At 42.8% G+C, this 18,376-nt stretch overlaps 1 protein-coding gene across 1 annotated transcript in view; it reads right to left on the bottom strand.

Moving 5' to 3' along the window:
- The window catches only part of LOC147621822 (CRS2-associated factor 1, chloroplastic-like), an 87,868-nt gene that overhangs the window by 42,182 nt on the left and 27,310 nt on the right, over positions 1-18,376 (bottom strand). The window contains exon 2 of the mRNA XM_086822843.1: positions 3,602-3,729. Within this exon, the coding sequence (XP_086678969.1) occupies positions 3,602-3,729 (128 nt within the window). The remainder of the gene's footprint in view (positions 1-3,601; positions 3,730-18,376) is intronic.

Genomic DNA, 18,376 nt, shown 5'->3' with positions numbered 1-18,376 from the left:
GGCTGCCCTAATGATGGCTACTCTCTTTCTCTCTCTCTTGAAGGCTGCCCATGAAGAATACCGACTGTTGGGGACTGTTTTGGAGGCTTCCATCACGAAGAAATATTGAAGGCAAGGGTATTTAATCATTTATTATGATTTCTAGCCATTGTACTTGTTGTACCAGTCCTTGTACCTGTTGTACCAACCATTGTACTGGCTGTATCAGTCCTACTGTACTAGCCATTGTACCGACTGTACCAGCTTTTGTACTTGTACCAACCACTGTACCTAATGTACCAATCATTATACCTATTGTACCAGCATTTGTACCTGCTGTACCAGCCACTGTACCTACTATACCGGCTGAACCAACTCTATTGCATGAAGACCCGTGGTTTTTGGGGAAGAATGAGTACCCACACGGAGGTATATGGATTATATTGTTGGTTCAACATTTCTACAGCCTGTGTTCTGGCTCGGTTGCCTCGTGTTGGGCTGTGTTATGGCATTTGTATATGGATAATCTGGCATCTCCCGTGGGGAGAGTAAGGCCCTCAAAGCTTGTACATGATATTATTCTCCTTGGGTAATAAAATACTCCATGGGGGGGGGTCAGCCCATTCCGGCCTCTATGCGGTGTCACACGTGCAAGCTCCACTTTCAGCATTTGTGGATGTTTTGTCCAGCTTTTATGTTTCATGCAAAGTGATGATGGATATATGTTAAGGCTGTGGCCATGTTTTAATGTTTTAATATGCATTGATGGTATCAACAAGTGTGTCAAAGGCCCTAGTCCCCCGGGCACCCGCCGCGAGTTACATATGCTTTGTGCATATGGCTCCAAGCGACCATTTGTTGGGAGAGGTACATCCCTATGGTCGAGATTGCCTATGGTACTACTGAGAATATGGTTCTGGCAGTAGCTAGAATATGTTTAGTACATCCCTATGGTCGAGTTTGCCTATGGTACGACTAAGAATATGGTTTTGGTAGTAGCTAGAATATGTTTAGTAGGCATTGGGTTAAAACCCAAATTCCCTGAGACTTTGATAGCTTGAAGGTGAACAGTTGTGATGCCTGATAGTTTTAGGAGTCTCTAAGAGAGAGGTATGATGTCCCCTATGGAAAGGATGGGTATTATGTTAGAGCTGGCAGATCTTTGCTTCAGCAATTTCAAGTTTCAAATTCCATGAGGAGTTGGAGGATTGAGGTGTGGTTTATGTTCTTCAAGGATCTGAGAAGGTTCTATTTTTTGTCTTGTTTCCATGGTCATTGTTAGAGGAACAACAACTTTGTTGCACTGGTTTCTTAATATGTGGCTTTGTGGATTTGATATACATGTTTAAACCTGATTTCAGAGACAATTGATGCACATAGTTGGTTTTCTCCTTCATTTATTTCCAAGAGTGGAAATGTCCTAATCGGGGAGGAATGTTATTTACCTGGTTAGGGACTCATCCAACAGAGTTAGAGGAGCCCTAGGATTCGAGAAAGCACGCTAGGATGGGTGGCTAAGGTTCAATATTAATAAATCCAAGGTTATTGGCTTTTTATCATTGGATTGTTATTTATAACAACAATAAGCACAACATAAGTGAGTGTTGGGTTATTATTTATTCATTGTGGTCTGCAGGCTTACTCTTGCCATGGACATGGCGAATCACGAGTAGTCTTGCCAAGGGCCCCTATGGGCAGGCTCTAATGGTATGGGACGCTAGGCCTAATTGGCATGGACCTATGGGAGTGGAACCTTAGCCCCTAGCTCGAGGGAGGTTTGCGGACACGAACCTACGGTTGGGTGGTGAGCTTGTCTACACCCCTTTTATTTGGTTTCTCTAACCTTGTTGATGCATGTGTATTAGGTTGAATCCCACAGGAATCTTACAATTAGAAGATGGAGGAGCATACTGTCATCATCACCGTCACCTAGACCAATATATATATATATGCACATTTTTCTTTTGCGTTCAATTGTTTTGATCACGCTTTTCTGGCCATGCTTTTATCTCCAAGCTTTTCCCCCAACTTGCTAGGCTGTGAATGACCTTAATGTGTGTGATTTCCAAGGACACAGGGCATCCAAAAATAATAAAAGGTGTGAATGTCTTTACTTATGGGGAGCTCAACATAGTAAATAGCCCGGCCTTTAGAAATAACATTGTCCACACATTTTGATAATGATGTGAACACGCATAAATAACCTGTTTCGACCTTGTTTTCTACTCAAATGACCTTCCAATCATTCCAAGGGCCTGACGAGCACACACCCCACATAATAAATGAAGCAATCCATGAAGCCTGAGAGAATCCGTCAAGCCTATGTCTTGTTCCTAGGTGCCCGGAACAGTGTCTAGGGTGCCCGAAACCCAAACCTCAATAACCTGCCATTCCCAAAGCTTGTCCAAAAGTCCATAAATCTAAAAAATCTGATAAAATAGTCATAGATGCCTGCCTGTATATCCCGTAAATCCCAAAAATAGTGACAACGTTCCACATCAAGGGCTGATGAAGGTGCTCCTCATTGCAAGCGGAGGTATTTGAAAGAGGGGAGGAGGAGTGCCTCCGAGTGAGAGAAGTTACGGATAAGCCTCTCGACCTGCCAGATGCATGAGTGAGAGAAGGCCCAATAAGATCCAATGTACCATATGGTGGCCAACAAAACCTCATTGGCAGCCACAAGGCTCCGCCTTCCAAGGACAACTCAAGTAGATCAGCTTCCTCACTCTTCACCAACTGAGGCTGCCGTTAATTGCCAATTTTCTAAAGCAAAACTTGAGCTTTTTTCCACCTCAATGGCATCCGTGGAGGCCAGACATTGGCCTTCAAATTCATTGGTGACAGACCACCCATGGCTAGATTCCCAACATCGTGCGACCTACAGATCACTGATGCCATTAACCGGACTTGGCCAGAGCAACGGTGGATGGAGTTGGTAATAGGTAAGGGAGGTTCACCTCTTCATCTTTTTCCACATCAGTTTTGCAGCTGAGAGGGGAGTCTACATGTACCTTCACCAGGAGGAGAACAACCCATGCAATGCCAAAGAGCAGGCCAGGACCAAGAGGTCCCACCTGGCGGTGCATATCCATGCCCACCTAGACCGCCTGAGGCTTCAGACAAATTGTCACTATTCCTCATCCAATCTAGCACCAAAAACTATGCAAGCCGAGGGGAATCCTTCCAGAGCCCACAATCTCTTCACCTAATTTGGATCGTCTCTTGGAACATGTGGGTTGGGTGGCTCCTAAAGTCACAGCCAAACACAGCCTACAAAGCTCCACGAGCAAGCTCTCCTCTGTACCATCCAACCAAATGGGCTTTGCCTTACCTCTGCTAGTTGGTCACCCATGAGTCATGCCGCCTTCTCATCACATCCAATCTAACCTCTCTGTGGTATGAAAGCAGGATCCAAGACACTACTGCTCAGACATGGCTTCTCCTCATAACAAGGGCCTTACAAACATGAGCTAGCAAATGTTTCGTCCAACTTGAGATGGGAGCATCTAATTCTAACAGATTCCATCACTATGGTTCAACATATCTGAGGAGTAGAAAATTAAAAAGCGAAATCAAATTGGCCTTTTCCATCAAGTTCACAAAACAAGCATGGGCAGCTTACCTCAATCTGAAGCATCACATTTTCCATATCAACAGTTGCCACGCCTTTGCACTTCACCCTTACGACACGCTCACGTGTCCAATAATTATAGAAATCAATGAGCATGTTGTGAGTCAAACCATCTCTTCCTGCATGAAAAACAACAACGAACCTCCTGTATGACTCGTCACTCGATAAACTCATGAAAAACAGTGCATCAATATTAGCAAGTCACAGACAATACATGAGCCCAAAGAGAGGATTGTTTTGAAACCATCGCTTGATTTTGATAAGTGTAGACCCCAAAAAGCAAATGAGTGGGAAACACAAAAGCACCATCTTTTTGGGGGATTTAGAGCTTCAAAGCTCATACGCAGAGGGGTTGTACAAGAATGTCTCCACATATGGCTGTTTCGATAATTTGTGACCCATTTTACGACAAGTTTTGATGACTAGTTTGTGGGTAACTGCCCAGCTTCGAGACTTGTCCCAGGCCAGTCTCCTTGGTGATCTAGGCAAGATCATAGATATCCATGCCCTCAGGCACGGCTACTACCAAGTGGAGTTCGACACCCCAACAGCTTTGGATCACGTGCTTCAGCTGAGCCCTGTTGCATTGGGCACGGCCCAGGCGTTTTTCGCACGCTGGAAGCACAGTTTTGATCCTGCCTCTGACCCTTATTGGGGTTTCGGAGTTTGTTCATGTAAACACCCTCTAGAGGTGTGAACAGCCCATATTAAAGTCTAGGTCAAAAGATGAGGCTCAATGCCTATAAAAGCATGTACTTGGGAGGTTCTACTAACAATAAGAATATCATTTCAGTTGGCAACATCTCTCTCTCTCTCTCTCTCTCTCTCTCTCTCTCTCTCTCTCTCTTCACCATTGTCATAGATTGAGCTTCCTCTCTCTCCTTGAACACTAATCTCTCCTACACTCACATCATGGAAATCTTCCACCCTCCATAGCTTGAGCTCCATATCCTATGGATAACAACAACTCTCTTCCTAGAGTATCTGGATTCCCGGTCACAATCTATTTTCCAGGTATTGGGAAGAAGCACCTTCTACTTCTTCCGATCGTTGGGAGAACGATAGGGCAAGTGTTGGAATCCTGAGCGACAGCCGCCTCGATGTTGGCGCACATGGCTTGGATCCCTCACTTCACATCAGCTCGTCGTCGGAGACAATACCGCACATCATCTCCCTTCGATGCCTCTAGGGGACCCCATCCTTCAGCAGGTGGAGTACGTAGGCCTTCCTAGCCAATGCTTCATTTGTCGTCAGATGGGTCACCTCGCCAGAGCTTGCCCTCGTCGCCAGTCTAGGGGAGCCCCCCCCCCCCCCCCCCCCCCCCAAAAACATAAGAGTGGAGAGAGCAAACGGAGAGCCCCAACGCCACCTCCCCCCTCTCGCAAAGAAAGCCCCACCACCCTACCCCCAAGGACAAGGATGGGGTTAGGTGGCAGACGAACACGTAGAGAAAACGCCGACAACCTACTAGAGAAGCACATCGCTGCCAGGTGAGACAATCCGATGGGACCAAGTGGAAACAGTCGTGACAGAGAACCGTTCCGAGCATTTATCTCCAGATCACCCTTCTGGTGTGGAGGCCCCACCCGCCCCCAGAAGGTCTTAGCGTTAGGTTCAATCTGGATACTGGTCCTACAGAGTGGTTCGGTACTTGTCTTCTTGATTTTCGGGGGGAACCCGCCCCCTCATTTTCTCCAGAGCACTCTTGCTAGCAAGCCTTGATCCTAGAAGGAGCTGCCATTTGGGTTCCCTCCGCAAATTGATCCATCACTTCTCGAAGCCTATCACGATGACGGTTGCTACTTCTCCAATGAGAGCCCTTCCCCCGGAGTCTCCAAGTGCACCCCCCCCCCCTCACACACACTTATAAGAGGTGGTTCACACACTACTAGAACACTAACCCTTTTAGGGACAGTTCACACACATACATACACACATAAACAGGGATCCACGAGGAGACACACACACACACAAGAGATTCCGAATCTCAACAACAGGAACTTGTTTTTGACAGTGAGCTTTTATTGAGTGCCTGGTAGTCCACACACAAACGCATACTCATGTCCTTGACCAAGTGGACCGGAGCTGCAAATGGCAAGGAGCTCGGACAGACCAAGCCTTTGGACAACATTTCCTCCAACTATTGCTTGAGCTCTATCATCTCAGGACAACTCATCCGATATGGGGCACAAGACGGGGCTCTGCACCAAGGATGAGATCAATGTGGTGGTCCTTGGGCCGTGACGGAGGTTACTCCTCGAGTAAATCGGCACTGAACAAGTGTCAATGCTCATCCAAAATGCACTCTCAACCTGTCCCCAAATCCTCCAAGCCATCTAGCAAAATAGCCAAGACATATACCATACATGTATGACCACCCTTGCATACCACCCGTTTCAGATATAACTCCAACAAGGCATGTGCGAGACGGTAAGGAGTCAAGACTCACCAATCACCTCTAAGGAGTGGACGGAAGTATCCTGGAAAGTCAACCTGTGCTCCTTGTGGTAGACTACGCTCGCAAGATCATACAACCCTGGGTGGCCTAGAATAATATCCGCTCAGCCACACGGTCTCTAAATAATGATGTCCTCTGAGGATCCTCCATCAAAGAAATTTAATGTCCTCTGAGGAGCCTCCATCAAAGAGTTTTGACATCAGTCCACAAAGCATCCCTCGGTACATCACCGCATCATACTAGCCGAGGACCATCGAGATCCTCGCAAACTGAATCAAGTGAAGAGCAATTGTGGTACCGGTGGGAATGCAAGAGGGAGTAGATGGTGCCGGTAATCTACGGGAATAAAGTACTTCAAGACCGCCTCGCAGGAGTCATCCCAACAAGTCACAAAGTGGTGCCTAAGTTGGTCTTCCCACCACGAGAGTGGCACCCATCAAAGCCGTGCACATCAAATGGAGCTGAAAAATATTTGAACCACCTATTTTCTGCCAACATGGCAGCCACCTCGCGGGGCCAATTGATACGACTTCTCCATCCATCTTCCTGTTGAACTTGGGAGGCTTCAAAAAGCTTCAATAATTGAGCTCTTTCCTCACGAGGCATGGAGGCAAAACTCGGCAAACCGGTAGTCCCCCACCATCGAGCCGGTAAAAGCAAGTGGGGACTGTTCAGAGAATCCAGTGGAGAGGGACTCCACGAATGAGACTGTAGGTGACGCGAACGGCATCTCTCTTACTGACTACGAGCAAGTATAGAATGATGATTGCCAAACTGGGAGCGAGGCTCATCCAATACATCCTTGCTTGCATTCGAAGGAGTGAAAAATCCTCCTCCATAAAGTTATGCCACTTTGTCCTTGGAACCGTCCAACACTTGCTCCAAAGCACAATATTACCCTTGTAGATTCCAGATCCGGAATGGTGCTCAAGGTGCCGACTTGTAACATGTGGAAGCTTACCGACACGATTATACTTTGATAAGGAATATTCAGCACCTTGGTTCTCGACAATTTGCACAATGTAGTGTAGTTAGGAGAGAGAGAGAGAGGAGAACAAAGGCAAGTACACCCGATTGGGTCCCAAATACCCTCTGAAACCCTAGGACTAGTGTATTTGCTTTATTGAATGATGAAAAAGACTGACTTCTTGGAGATCTTCCTTGGCTATAAACCTGCAACCTAAGGATGACTAGATTCTTGACCTTCAAGTTCACCGTTGCTTAATGCTCCCTTTGGTTGTCCTGGCCCTTGGAGTTCTTCAGCACTTTGTGAATAATGAGATAGTTTGACTCTTGACAAGGCTTTGCTTATATATGTCCAAAACTGTCGGGGGGTCGGTGCGCTCTAAAAGCTGTCGGCATGTTCCTACAGCTCCACGACCTGATAATAATCACCATAAAGATGGCGCATTTCATCCATGGCCCCTAGTAGGGGTGGTCAACTGCTATCAAGGCCCCATAAGGGCGACAATGCTATGGGGCTTTGCGTGGGCCAATGCCATGGCCCATGGGCTGCCCCAATGGTGGCCCAAGAGTAGGGCAGCATGGGTAACCCCATGCCCTTTGTAAGATTCCTCCCCCAACCCCTTTTTGATCTCTAGTATCTTCCCCTATAATCAATCCCTCTTTAGAAATATAAAGACCTTGTTTCTAACTGTTTTAGCCTAGAGAGAGAAAATTATTCTAGAGAGAGAATATTCAGATTATGAATATTTTTGGATAGAAAAATAACTCATCTTATTAAAATAAGTTCCTCTGAAACAGAAATTCAAAAAGAATTTTCCAATGTGCAATTGGAATTAATTGAAAATGGGTATAAAGGACCTTAGTCTAAGGGTCTAGATTTTCAGAAATTTTTGGATTATGGTCCAATTAAGGTTCCTATGGGCCAATAGCATCAATCCATGTGTAGGGAAGAGATAAATCCAATTTGTAAAAGAAGATACCCAAAAATGAGTAAATGCTCACATAAGATGAAGAGTTGAAAATGTACAAGGTTTATTAGTAAAAACTATGAGCAATATTATAAATATGAGATATTTTGGGTATCCAAAAATGAGTAAATGCTCACATAAGATGAAGAGTTGAAAATGTACAAGGTTTATTAGTGAAAAACTATGAGCAATATTAAAAATATGAGATATTTTGGGTATAATGATTCCATTTTGACACATATGTAAGGAAGAGGAGTTCTTTAAAGGAGGTGCATATTTCACATAAGATGAAGAGTTGAAAATGTACAAGGTTTATTAGTAAAAAACTATGAGCAATATTAAAAATATGAGATATTTTGGGTATAATCATTCCATTTTGACACATATGTAAGGAAGGGGAGTTCTTTAAAGGAGGTGCAAGAACTGTGAATTCTTTAATAATTCACTAGTTTTTGACACTTCCCTCTTTCTTCAATTCCCATTGGTGGCTCCATCAACATACTAAACCAATTGATTGGTTGGGGGGCCTCTACCGTGAACAAAGAATCAAGCAATTTGTAAGGTAAGTGATGAATTTTGATCTTTTCTATAATTTCTCAATGTTTCTCTCTTCTCAACCCCTCTCAAGCTTGAGAAGCTTAATTGGAATGGTTTTTGAATGCTATTGAAGTTAATTGATGAATGGTAGTGAAGAGTTACATAATTTGATGAATGCTATTGAAGTTAATTGATTAATGATAGTTAAGAGTTACATAAATTTTCATTTATGTTTAATTCAAATGGTTTTTATGTAATTTCTCTCTCTCACTCAAGAAATGGTCACACTCATGACCTTTCTCAATCCAAATGAAGCTTTTCATAAAGTTTTTTTCCTTAATCTAAGATTATTCTATGCTTAAGACCAAATTAATGGCTTTCCCTATGCTTTTAGTTTATGTATTTCATGAATATTGATGATTCAATCCATTATGGATTAATGATCCAATTGGGGATCATTCTAATTATTTCCTTAATGATAAGCTTTATCCCTTAGAAAAATTGAGATTTATCAATGGCAAAATTTTTATAAAAATTACGCATAAAATAATTTTATTCAAAGCATGAAAAGAGGATTTCCTACCATATTCTAGGAATTATCATCCTAGATTAATTGAAAGATATTCATTGTAATCCTAGAGAAATTGATTTTTATATTATGCATAATTGAATTTCATGCATAGAGGTATGCATAAGAGATGAATATTTTACTATAAAAGAGTTACTTTTAGCATAATTGAATTTCATGCATAGAGGTATGCATAAGAGATGAATATTTTATTATAAAAGAGTTACTTTTAGCATAATTGAATTTCATGCATAGAGGTATGCATAAGAGATGAATATTTTATTATAAAAGAGTTACTTTTAGCATAATTGAATTTCATGCATAGAGGTATGCATAAGAGATGAATATTTTATTATAAAAGTGTTACTTTTAGCATAATTGAATTTCATGCATAGAGGTATGCATAAAAGATAATTATTTCATTATAAAAGTGTTACTTTTAGCATAATTGAATTTCATGCATAGAGGTATGCATAAAAGATATGGGAAGTGATAAGATGTGATAAGATACATATGAGATGAGTTAGGATGTGATAAGATGAGTTAAGAAGTGATAGGATGTGTAGGGGATGAGATAAGAAGTGTATGTGATGGGATAAGATGTATATGGGTTATGATAGGGTGAGAATATGGATGTGAATGTGGATGGGTATGTATGGATGTATGCATGTAGATGTGGATGCATGAATGTGGATGTATGGATGTGAATGTGGATGGGTATGTATGGATGTATGCATGTAGATGTGGATGCATGAATGTGGATGTATGGATGTGAATGAGGATGTGGATGTGGATGCATGGATGAAAAGTGTATGTGTATGTATGGATGTATGCATGTAGATGTGAGTGTGAATGTGGATGTATGGATGTAAATGAGGATGTGGATGTAGATGCATGGATGGGATGTGGATGTATGCATGTAGATGTGAATGTACGCATATAGATGTGGATGTATGGATGTGACTGTGCATGTAGATGTGGATGTATGGATGAGGATGCATGAATGTGCATGTAGATGTGGATGTGAAAATAGATGCATGGATGTAGATGTGGATGTATGGATGTGAATGTGGATGTGGATGTGGATATATGTATGGATGTGAATATATGATATGTGATGTGAAGGAATCTGAAGTGATGAGATGGAAAATGATGTGATGGGATGAGTACACATATAAATGGAATGTGGAATAAGTAATGTGGATTGATGAGGGATAATGTGGAAAAATGAGAGTTAATATAGAAACTATATTTGTAAACTGTTTGTAAATGCTGTTTGTAAATGACTGTTTTATGTCAAGAATGCTGGGAAAGCATTTTAACCGTCTTGTGATTAAGGTCGTGGAGACCTAACTGATAAAGTTGCAACTGCTGACGGAGAGTCAATGGAGGACGTCTCGCGTAGCAAGGTCGACCGAGGTCTTGACCAGCCTCGGGTCGATTAAAATGGTGAGCTTCCGGTACGGTGGATGAGGGACCAAGGAAGCGGCCTATGAGTGAAGCGCTAGGTCACCTGCGAAGGATCCTAGAGGGTGCTGACCGTACGGTGCTCGAGCTCTGGGTCGCCTAGGATACCGACGCGTGCGTCGAGGAAGATATTGGAACAAGGAGTAAGAGTTGTTTTCTGAAACCGGGCATGGATCTGGTTGATTGACCTTGCTGGTCTTCAATGGATGAGTCCATGGCTCTTTATATGGATCTGTTGGTTGATCTTGCTGATCTTCAACGAGAGTCCATCTTGATTTTTATAAGTGATTATATTGCCGAGTATTATGGGCTAGGAACTATTGAAAAGGCCCCTGCGTGGACAGGTGGTGAGCGTTCTGGTTGCCAATGATGCCATAGATACTCTGATGAAGGAATGATGGAAAATTATGAATCAACCGGATGAATTGTGATCAGTGATACTATGGTTTTATTAAAGGATTGTTTTAAAACTGGTTGAATCTGTGAAAAGGCAATTTCATATTGGGTGCGTAAGTGATGTGACTAGTTTTATTTTGCATGAACTTCCGGCTAGGGGGCCTTGGAACTCTTTTCCTTGGTACCCGGGACAAAACCTAACCAAATTCTTAATTGGATCCCATCACTACAGTGGTTGGGCGGTTGGCTAACCCATGGGACTGGATGGGGTTAGGCTGGACTGATGGATCCGTAAATCGAGACTCAAATTCTGTTACTACGATAGATAAAGCAAATCCCAGATAGTAATTGTTCTATGGATAGGAATCAACGGCTGTGCCTCTTGATGGGAAAAAAAGCGTTGATCCCAATGATCCAAGTGCAAGTTTCTTCCTTGATTTGACCAAGTATCTTTATAGATGCAGTCGGATCTGTTTGATCAGTACAGGTTTGACTACGTTAGAGTAAAAGTTTTCCTGGTGGAATCACCCGTGCTTTCCGGTAAAGGAAGTTTTTCCGGGTTCGGTTTTGGAACAACCGACGGATTAGTCTCTTATCCGGATATCCGTGGGTGAGGCCCCGAATGTGGGACCCCTGTCCCGCGCGAGAAGTGCTACTTCCGCTGCCAGTATCCTGAATCCGTTGCTCGGTGGGAACAAGGATCTTACACCCTTGCTCTACATGCTTTTCGACATGCATCTATATGCTTCCTAGGTGCCCTTGCATCTGGCTACAAGCCTATCAATGCCTGGAATACTCAGTACATACTGGCATTGTTCCATGTGCAGGACTTGCACTCCTAACCAAGACCACGTGTACAGGACTCGTACGCCTGACCCTGGACGCATAGAGTGGAACCCTAGCTAACTCGTCCCACACTAGGGCTCACAAGGGACCAGTTACCACTCAAAGTCCTACACCTCTTGTGCAGATATGTCCACATGGCATCCAAGTGCCAGATGCACACGACACAACTCCATCCTATAGAGATGGGCAGATATGGCCTCCATTTTAGCTGCCTGTGTGTCCATGCAAGCAAATCAGTGAGTTGTGAATCCATGATAAATATCAAGTCATCAAGGACCGGGTGAGGGATTTCAGCCTTGTGCGATGAGGTAAGAGTTTGGTGGGGTAGGGAAGCACAATATACCCCAATTAACCCAGGTGCAATGAAGAGAACCCAAATATTCACTTCCCCAAATCTGAACCTATGCACTCTTGGAATCTAATGATCTACCCTATCCAAGTGGTCAACACATACAGGTGCTAGGTGCTGGAAAAGAAAAAACATTGCAGGTTTCCTAGGCTCTGATACCAATCGTAGAACATGTGTGCCTATGTGCCTAGGTTTTCCAAAGATAGAAAGAAGAGTGCGTCAGAATCACACATACAGCACACACGAGTCCTGAACTACCGCTCTGTATAATGTACAAGAAAGAAGTACTATAATTGAAATTCAAGTACAAGATGTGGCTGAGAATGAAGACGTCAAATCACAACCCTGTGACCTATTGTACACTCCTGGCTAGCACTTCGCCTATGACCTACTGTACACTCCTAGCTCTAGCACTTCGCCTGCAAAGAAACGCTCTCCGAAGTCCAACACTAAGGAAAGCAAATGAATATGACGATTTGGCTATCCACGTAAATATATGCACTAATGCTCCTAGTTGGCCAGTAGTCTTGTTGTCGACCACGTGTACATGACTGCCACATCACTACCACCACATCATTGCTGCCACATCATCATCCCCAAGTCATCACTGGCACATGCCACTTGCGCTATTCGACTTTGCCTGTCGATTGCTACCTGATATCCGGTAGTGCCCTACATGCTCGTAGGTGTGTCACAGATGCAAAAGGAGGCTTTCATGCATGATTCCATAGTCACACCCTTGACAAGCCATTGAGTTGATGTATTGCTGAAAATACATTGTGCAGCAGCTTTTAATCCATTTGCAGATTTGAGGTTGTTGCATATGCACTTTGGTTTTACTGCTGAAGTGGGAGTATTTATGCAAGGGATGTATGCCCTGTTTGTGTGCTGAAATTTCAGCTTTTATTGCTGAAATTTATCCTTTTTTACTGCTGAACACTTGGGATAAAGTGCCGGTAACGCAATGTTACTACTTCTTGCTCTTCTACACTGAGTTCTGAGCCTGTAAGAGGCTAAAATCTCAGTTTGCAGCCTGCTGTCAAAAATTACAGCAGTGTATTTTTTTGGTCCTTTTGCACCAAAATGGCCTCTAATTCGTCTACGAGTGGTGAGTCAAAGTCTCTTCTTGAAATCAAGAGGTTTGACGGCTCTGGCTTTGACTTGTGGAAGGATAGAATGCAGGGAATCTTATTTCTGAAAGATTGTGATGATGCACTTTTGGAAGAGAAACCTGCAGGTTTGTCAGATGATGATTGGGCTAGGCTTAATAAGAAAGCTATTGCTTACATCAAGATGGCTGTGTCTAATGAGGTGCTCACAGACATTAAGCGTCTTGACACTGCATACAATGTCTGGAAGAAACTGACAGATACGTATGAGAATACAACTCCTGTGAATCAAGGGCATCTTATGCGTAAGCTTGTAAACATGGAGTTCGATGAGCCTAAGCCTGCATCTGAACATTTGAGTGCTTTCACAGGTATCTTGAGTCAGTTACAAGACTCTGGTTTGCAGCCTTTTAGTGACAAGCTTAAGGCTATTTTCTTGTTGATGACTTTGCCTGACAGCTGGGAAGCCTTGGTTGTTTCTTTGAGCAACAATGCTAGTTTGACCTTTGATGGTGTACGTGGTTCTATTCTAAATGAAGAGATTAGAAGAAAGACCAGTGGTGAAAGCAGCGGGTCAGCATATAATGTTAGAGGCAGGTGTGTGTGTGTGTGTGTGTGTGTGTGTGTGTGTGTGTGTGTGTACACACACACACTTTTTTTTTGTAAAGCTTCATGTCATTAATTACAGGTGGGTAAAAACAATCTGTAAAAAGAGCATACAGAGATGAGTCAATCTCATGAAGAGAGAGACAGTCATATAAAGATTGCTGAAGAGAGGAACGGAAGAATGAGTAAGCATCCAAATGAGGCCCAGCAAAAACTATCCTGTTGCGAGACTGCCAGGTAGTCCATAAAGCCCAGTAGCGAACCCAATCAAAGAAGACTTTATAGGATCTAAGGGGTGAAGGGAGAAGACCGAAGATCCAAAAGTATTTCCCAAAGGGTGCCTGTCGGAAGCGGGCTCTCAAACGTGCAGCAATCCGATCCAATAAAGTCCTGGTCAGAAGACAAGTCCACAAAAGATGAAAGACTGTCTCTTGAGAAGCACCACAACTATGACAAGTTGAAGGTGCCAAAAGTCGCCTAGCCAAGAAAAGGCCGACTGCCAAGACTCCAATCAAGCATCTCCATAAAAAAAGTCTACTTTTCAAAGGAAGACTGCATTTCCAAAGAGAATGAAGCCGTTGTTTCCACCAAGCCCGACTTTTATGAAGATGCCAAATTTGATTCGCATGTTCTTGAACCCAAGAGGCGGGCAACAAGAGATGATATATCGAATGAACCGAAAGTTTAGCCATTGATTAAGGGCCTCGTGCAGGTTGTTCTCTTCTAAGGCTCCAATCAACCAAACGATCAGAACGATCCAAATCTGCAATTGGTTCAAAAGGAGCAAGAAGCTCTCGAATAAGCTGCCAGATTGATCTATAATGCATCCCCAGACCAAATTTTCTCGCGGCAACCACAAAAGAAAGCACATGGCCACTAGCATCTAAAACATCATCAATAAGATAAACTCCTTTCTTTGAAAGGAAATATGCCTTCCTAGGCTCACGTAAAGCCAAGGGTGCATCAAAAGCCTTTGACCAATGAATACTCTCAAGGCGAAGGGAAGAAGATTGCGCATTAAGCCTAGGATTCCAAAAAAGATATTGCGTAACCTGTTTCCAGGCAAAAATTAACTTAGATGAAAGAGGGCAGCCGACAATTTTTCCATCGAAATGGCTGAAAATTGCATCCCAATACGTAACAGTCCACTTTCCAAAAGCAGGTGAAGACATAGACATACACATATGACCCAACATAATAGCCCATGGCTGGCGCTGTTTACAAATTCCAACAACAAAGTGGATTTACGAGCAAGCACATGAAAATGAATATTCAATATGTTCAAGCCACCATGTATCTTTGGAGAACACATCTTTGGCATTGACAAAAGACGAAGACCCTTTTTACGATGTTGAGTTTTCCACACAATTGCCATTGCCAGAGACATAAACCGATCTATATCAGCTTTCCTCCACATAATCAATGGAAGAAAGAACTGTATGTAAGCCATTACAATAGCCTGCACTATCCTAAGACGTACATGAAGAGGCCAAGTGGAAAGCTGCCAATAATCAATTTTGCGATTCAATTTTAGCATAACCCATTGAATCATTTGTGAAGATGACAGCTGCCAACCCAAAGGGTAACCCAAATGACGAACGATATGTCCACTAGGAGGTATTCCACCGGGCCACAATACATGATGCCAATGCTGTACGTTAAGCGCAAGCAAGGTAGACTTACGGAAATTCACTTTCAAACCAGCAGCCAGACCAAAAAGTTCCAAAGCCTCCATTAATCTCTGAAGATCTTGTTGCGTATTCTTTGGCATAAAAAAAGAATCATCAGCATAAGCCTGAGCCAGGAAAGTATGCCCAACAGGAAGCTATAAGCCATGCAATTCATCAGTAGCTTGCAAAGAATCCAAGTAGCAAAGAAAAGGATGTGTGGCAATAGCAAACAACAAGGAACTAAGCGGACAACCCTGGCGAACTGAACGTCCCAATTTCCAAGAATCCGATAGAGAAGAGCTCAAAATCAAAGAAGCATCACTATCATTATAGAGCCAATACACAATATTTTGCCACTTCGCACCGAAACCAAGATAATTCATAGTCATGGCTATATAGTCCCAATGCACAGAATCAAAAGCTTTCTCGATATCAACCTGCAAAATGAGTACATCCTGCTTAGTGTATTTGGCATATTCAATGGCAATATAAGCATTAGCCAAATTATCATTGATTTGCCTCCGAGGCACAAAACCATATTGCGCAGGATGCAAACCATCATGTAAAAATCCTTTAATACGATTTGCCAACATCTTAGTCAGAAGCTTATAGATGACAGGCATAAGAGTAATGGGCCTCCAATCAGAAAAAGCTTCACAAAGATCCCGTTTAGGGAAAAGCTTAACCAATCCTTCTTTCCAAGAAGATGGTAGTACATCATTTGCCCAAGCTTCATTGATCATATACAACAATGATTGTTCCAGCTGAGGCCAAAAAGCATGGAAAAATTCCACTGTCAATCCATCCCATCCGGGAGATTTCCATCGACCCATTGAACCTAAAGCATCTTTAAGTTCAATATCAGTGAACGGAGATTCTAATTCCAAAGCATCCTGTGGAGAAATAATGGGCCGAACATGATGCAATAAAGCATAACGAGCATTAAGTATGTCAGGTGAAGTAGTTGGCGGTTTAGCAAAAAGAGCTGCAAAATGCTGACTAGCAATATACGAGAGCTCCGACAAAGAATGAGTCCATTGACCATCAGATTTTTTCACCCTTCTGATGCATTCCTTTTGTCTTGAAGCATGTAGATTTTTGAAAAATCTTTGGAAGAGCAACCCTTATCTATGATAGCTCAATGTCGCGAACGTGTCAACCATTTTTGCAATTTTCTCTGATCATTTAGCATGAGGAAATGCTTAGCCTGCATTAAAGATTCTTGTTCATTAGTATTTAAAACCCGAAACTGAGCAAGATCAGCCAAAGATTGACATGTTCCTTTAGCCTGCAAGATCCGATCCCGCAAGTCGGCCATGTAATAACGACCATAATCACAGATCACAGCCTGCATGCGCTGAACAAATTGAAACCAAGCAATGTCAATAACCTCATGCATTTGAAGGGGCAAAGGCTCAATGGCTTGCAAAACCATTTCCTTGAAATCAGCATGCACAAGATAACTGTTGTTTAAAAGCAACAGCCTATGTTTCTGAAGAATAGAAACATCTTGTGGCATATCAAAATAAAGGCCTAACCATAAAGGAGAATGATCAGAGAGTAACATGGAACGATCAATCCATAGCTTGCAAACAAAATCATCGTATTGGTCAGCATGTAACAAGTACCAACGATCCAGACGTGTCCAGATATGTGGAAAAGCATTGTGATTAAAAGTAAACCCTTGCAGACGAGGGAATACATGCTGCCATAGGTCCAAAATATTGCAAGAAGAGAGCAAATCATTCCATGTTCTGCGTTCAGCTCCAAGCATATGAGTTCTTCCAGTGGAATTAAATTCAGGAGATGGAGCATTATTAAAATCTCCACAAAGGAATGCATTATGGAGCCAGGGATAAGCCAACATTTGTGACCATATATTTGCCCTCTCAGCCGAGCTTTGTGGTGCATAAACTGCTGCAAATTCATAAATTTGTCCATACAATAAACATTGAATGACCATCCATCTGCCAGCAGAATCATTGTAGGCCAACATTGGTTGCAGATCATGCTTAACAAGCATAAAAACTCCCGAGTAATGCTGAGTGCCCGCATAAAATATATCATAACCAGCAAAGTGACCTGATTGACCCACTAAGGTATGCTGATTGTGTTCTTGCACACACACCAGATGAGGTTGCATTTTATGTACATAGTGCCAAAACAACCTAAATTTACTAGGATCACAAAGTCCTCTAATATTGTACGAAAGACATTTTATTGGAGCATCAAACATCAAATCTGTACAAAGGTATATACAGTGAACAGCCAGCAAAATCAATGCTGCATAACAACAACTGAATCAGGGAGAGAGCCCTCGCCCTGAATCAAGAGAGACTCATGCATATTCGTATCAACACACATATCCAAAGCATTTACATCAGCATCCATACTCGAGGAAGCACCTCGAACTACATCCGACCATATTCTAGAAAGCATAGTCGATGAAGTGGAAGACTGTGCAATAGTGGCAGATGCAGTCCAATTACGTGAAGGAACGGGAGCACGACGAACCATAGTAGTTTTTTTCGGAGTTTTCCATTCAGCCAAAGATATTTTATCTTTTCCTTTATCCTTAGGTTGATTAGGCACGGCCAAAGAAGAAACAACTTGTGGAATAACTTTAGCTTTTCCTTTCTCTTTCTCCTTTTGAGTATTTCGAGTGGCTTGATTTGTTGGTATCTCCTTAACTTGAGTTGGCTGCACATTCGCTGAAATGGAAGGTACAGCAGATAACGGCGGAGGATGCAGCAGAGAAGGACATTCAGAAGCCATATGCCCAAACTTATGACAAGTGAAACAAGCACCTGCAAAGACTCCCCAATT

The sequence above is a fragment of the Cibotium barometz genome, chromosome 29 (genome assembly GCF_041138505.1).
Source record: "Cibotium barometz isolate CiBa-2024 chromosome 29, ASM4113850v1, whole genome shotgun sequence".
Taxonomy (NCBI): domain Eukaryota; kingdom Viridiplantae; phylum Streptophyta; class Polypodiopsida; order Cyatheales; family Cibotiaceae; genus Cibotium; species Cibotium barometz.
The sequence above is the reverse complement of the archived record's forward strand: the minus strand, read 5'-3'. Positions and strand labels throughout refer to the sequence as shown.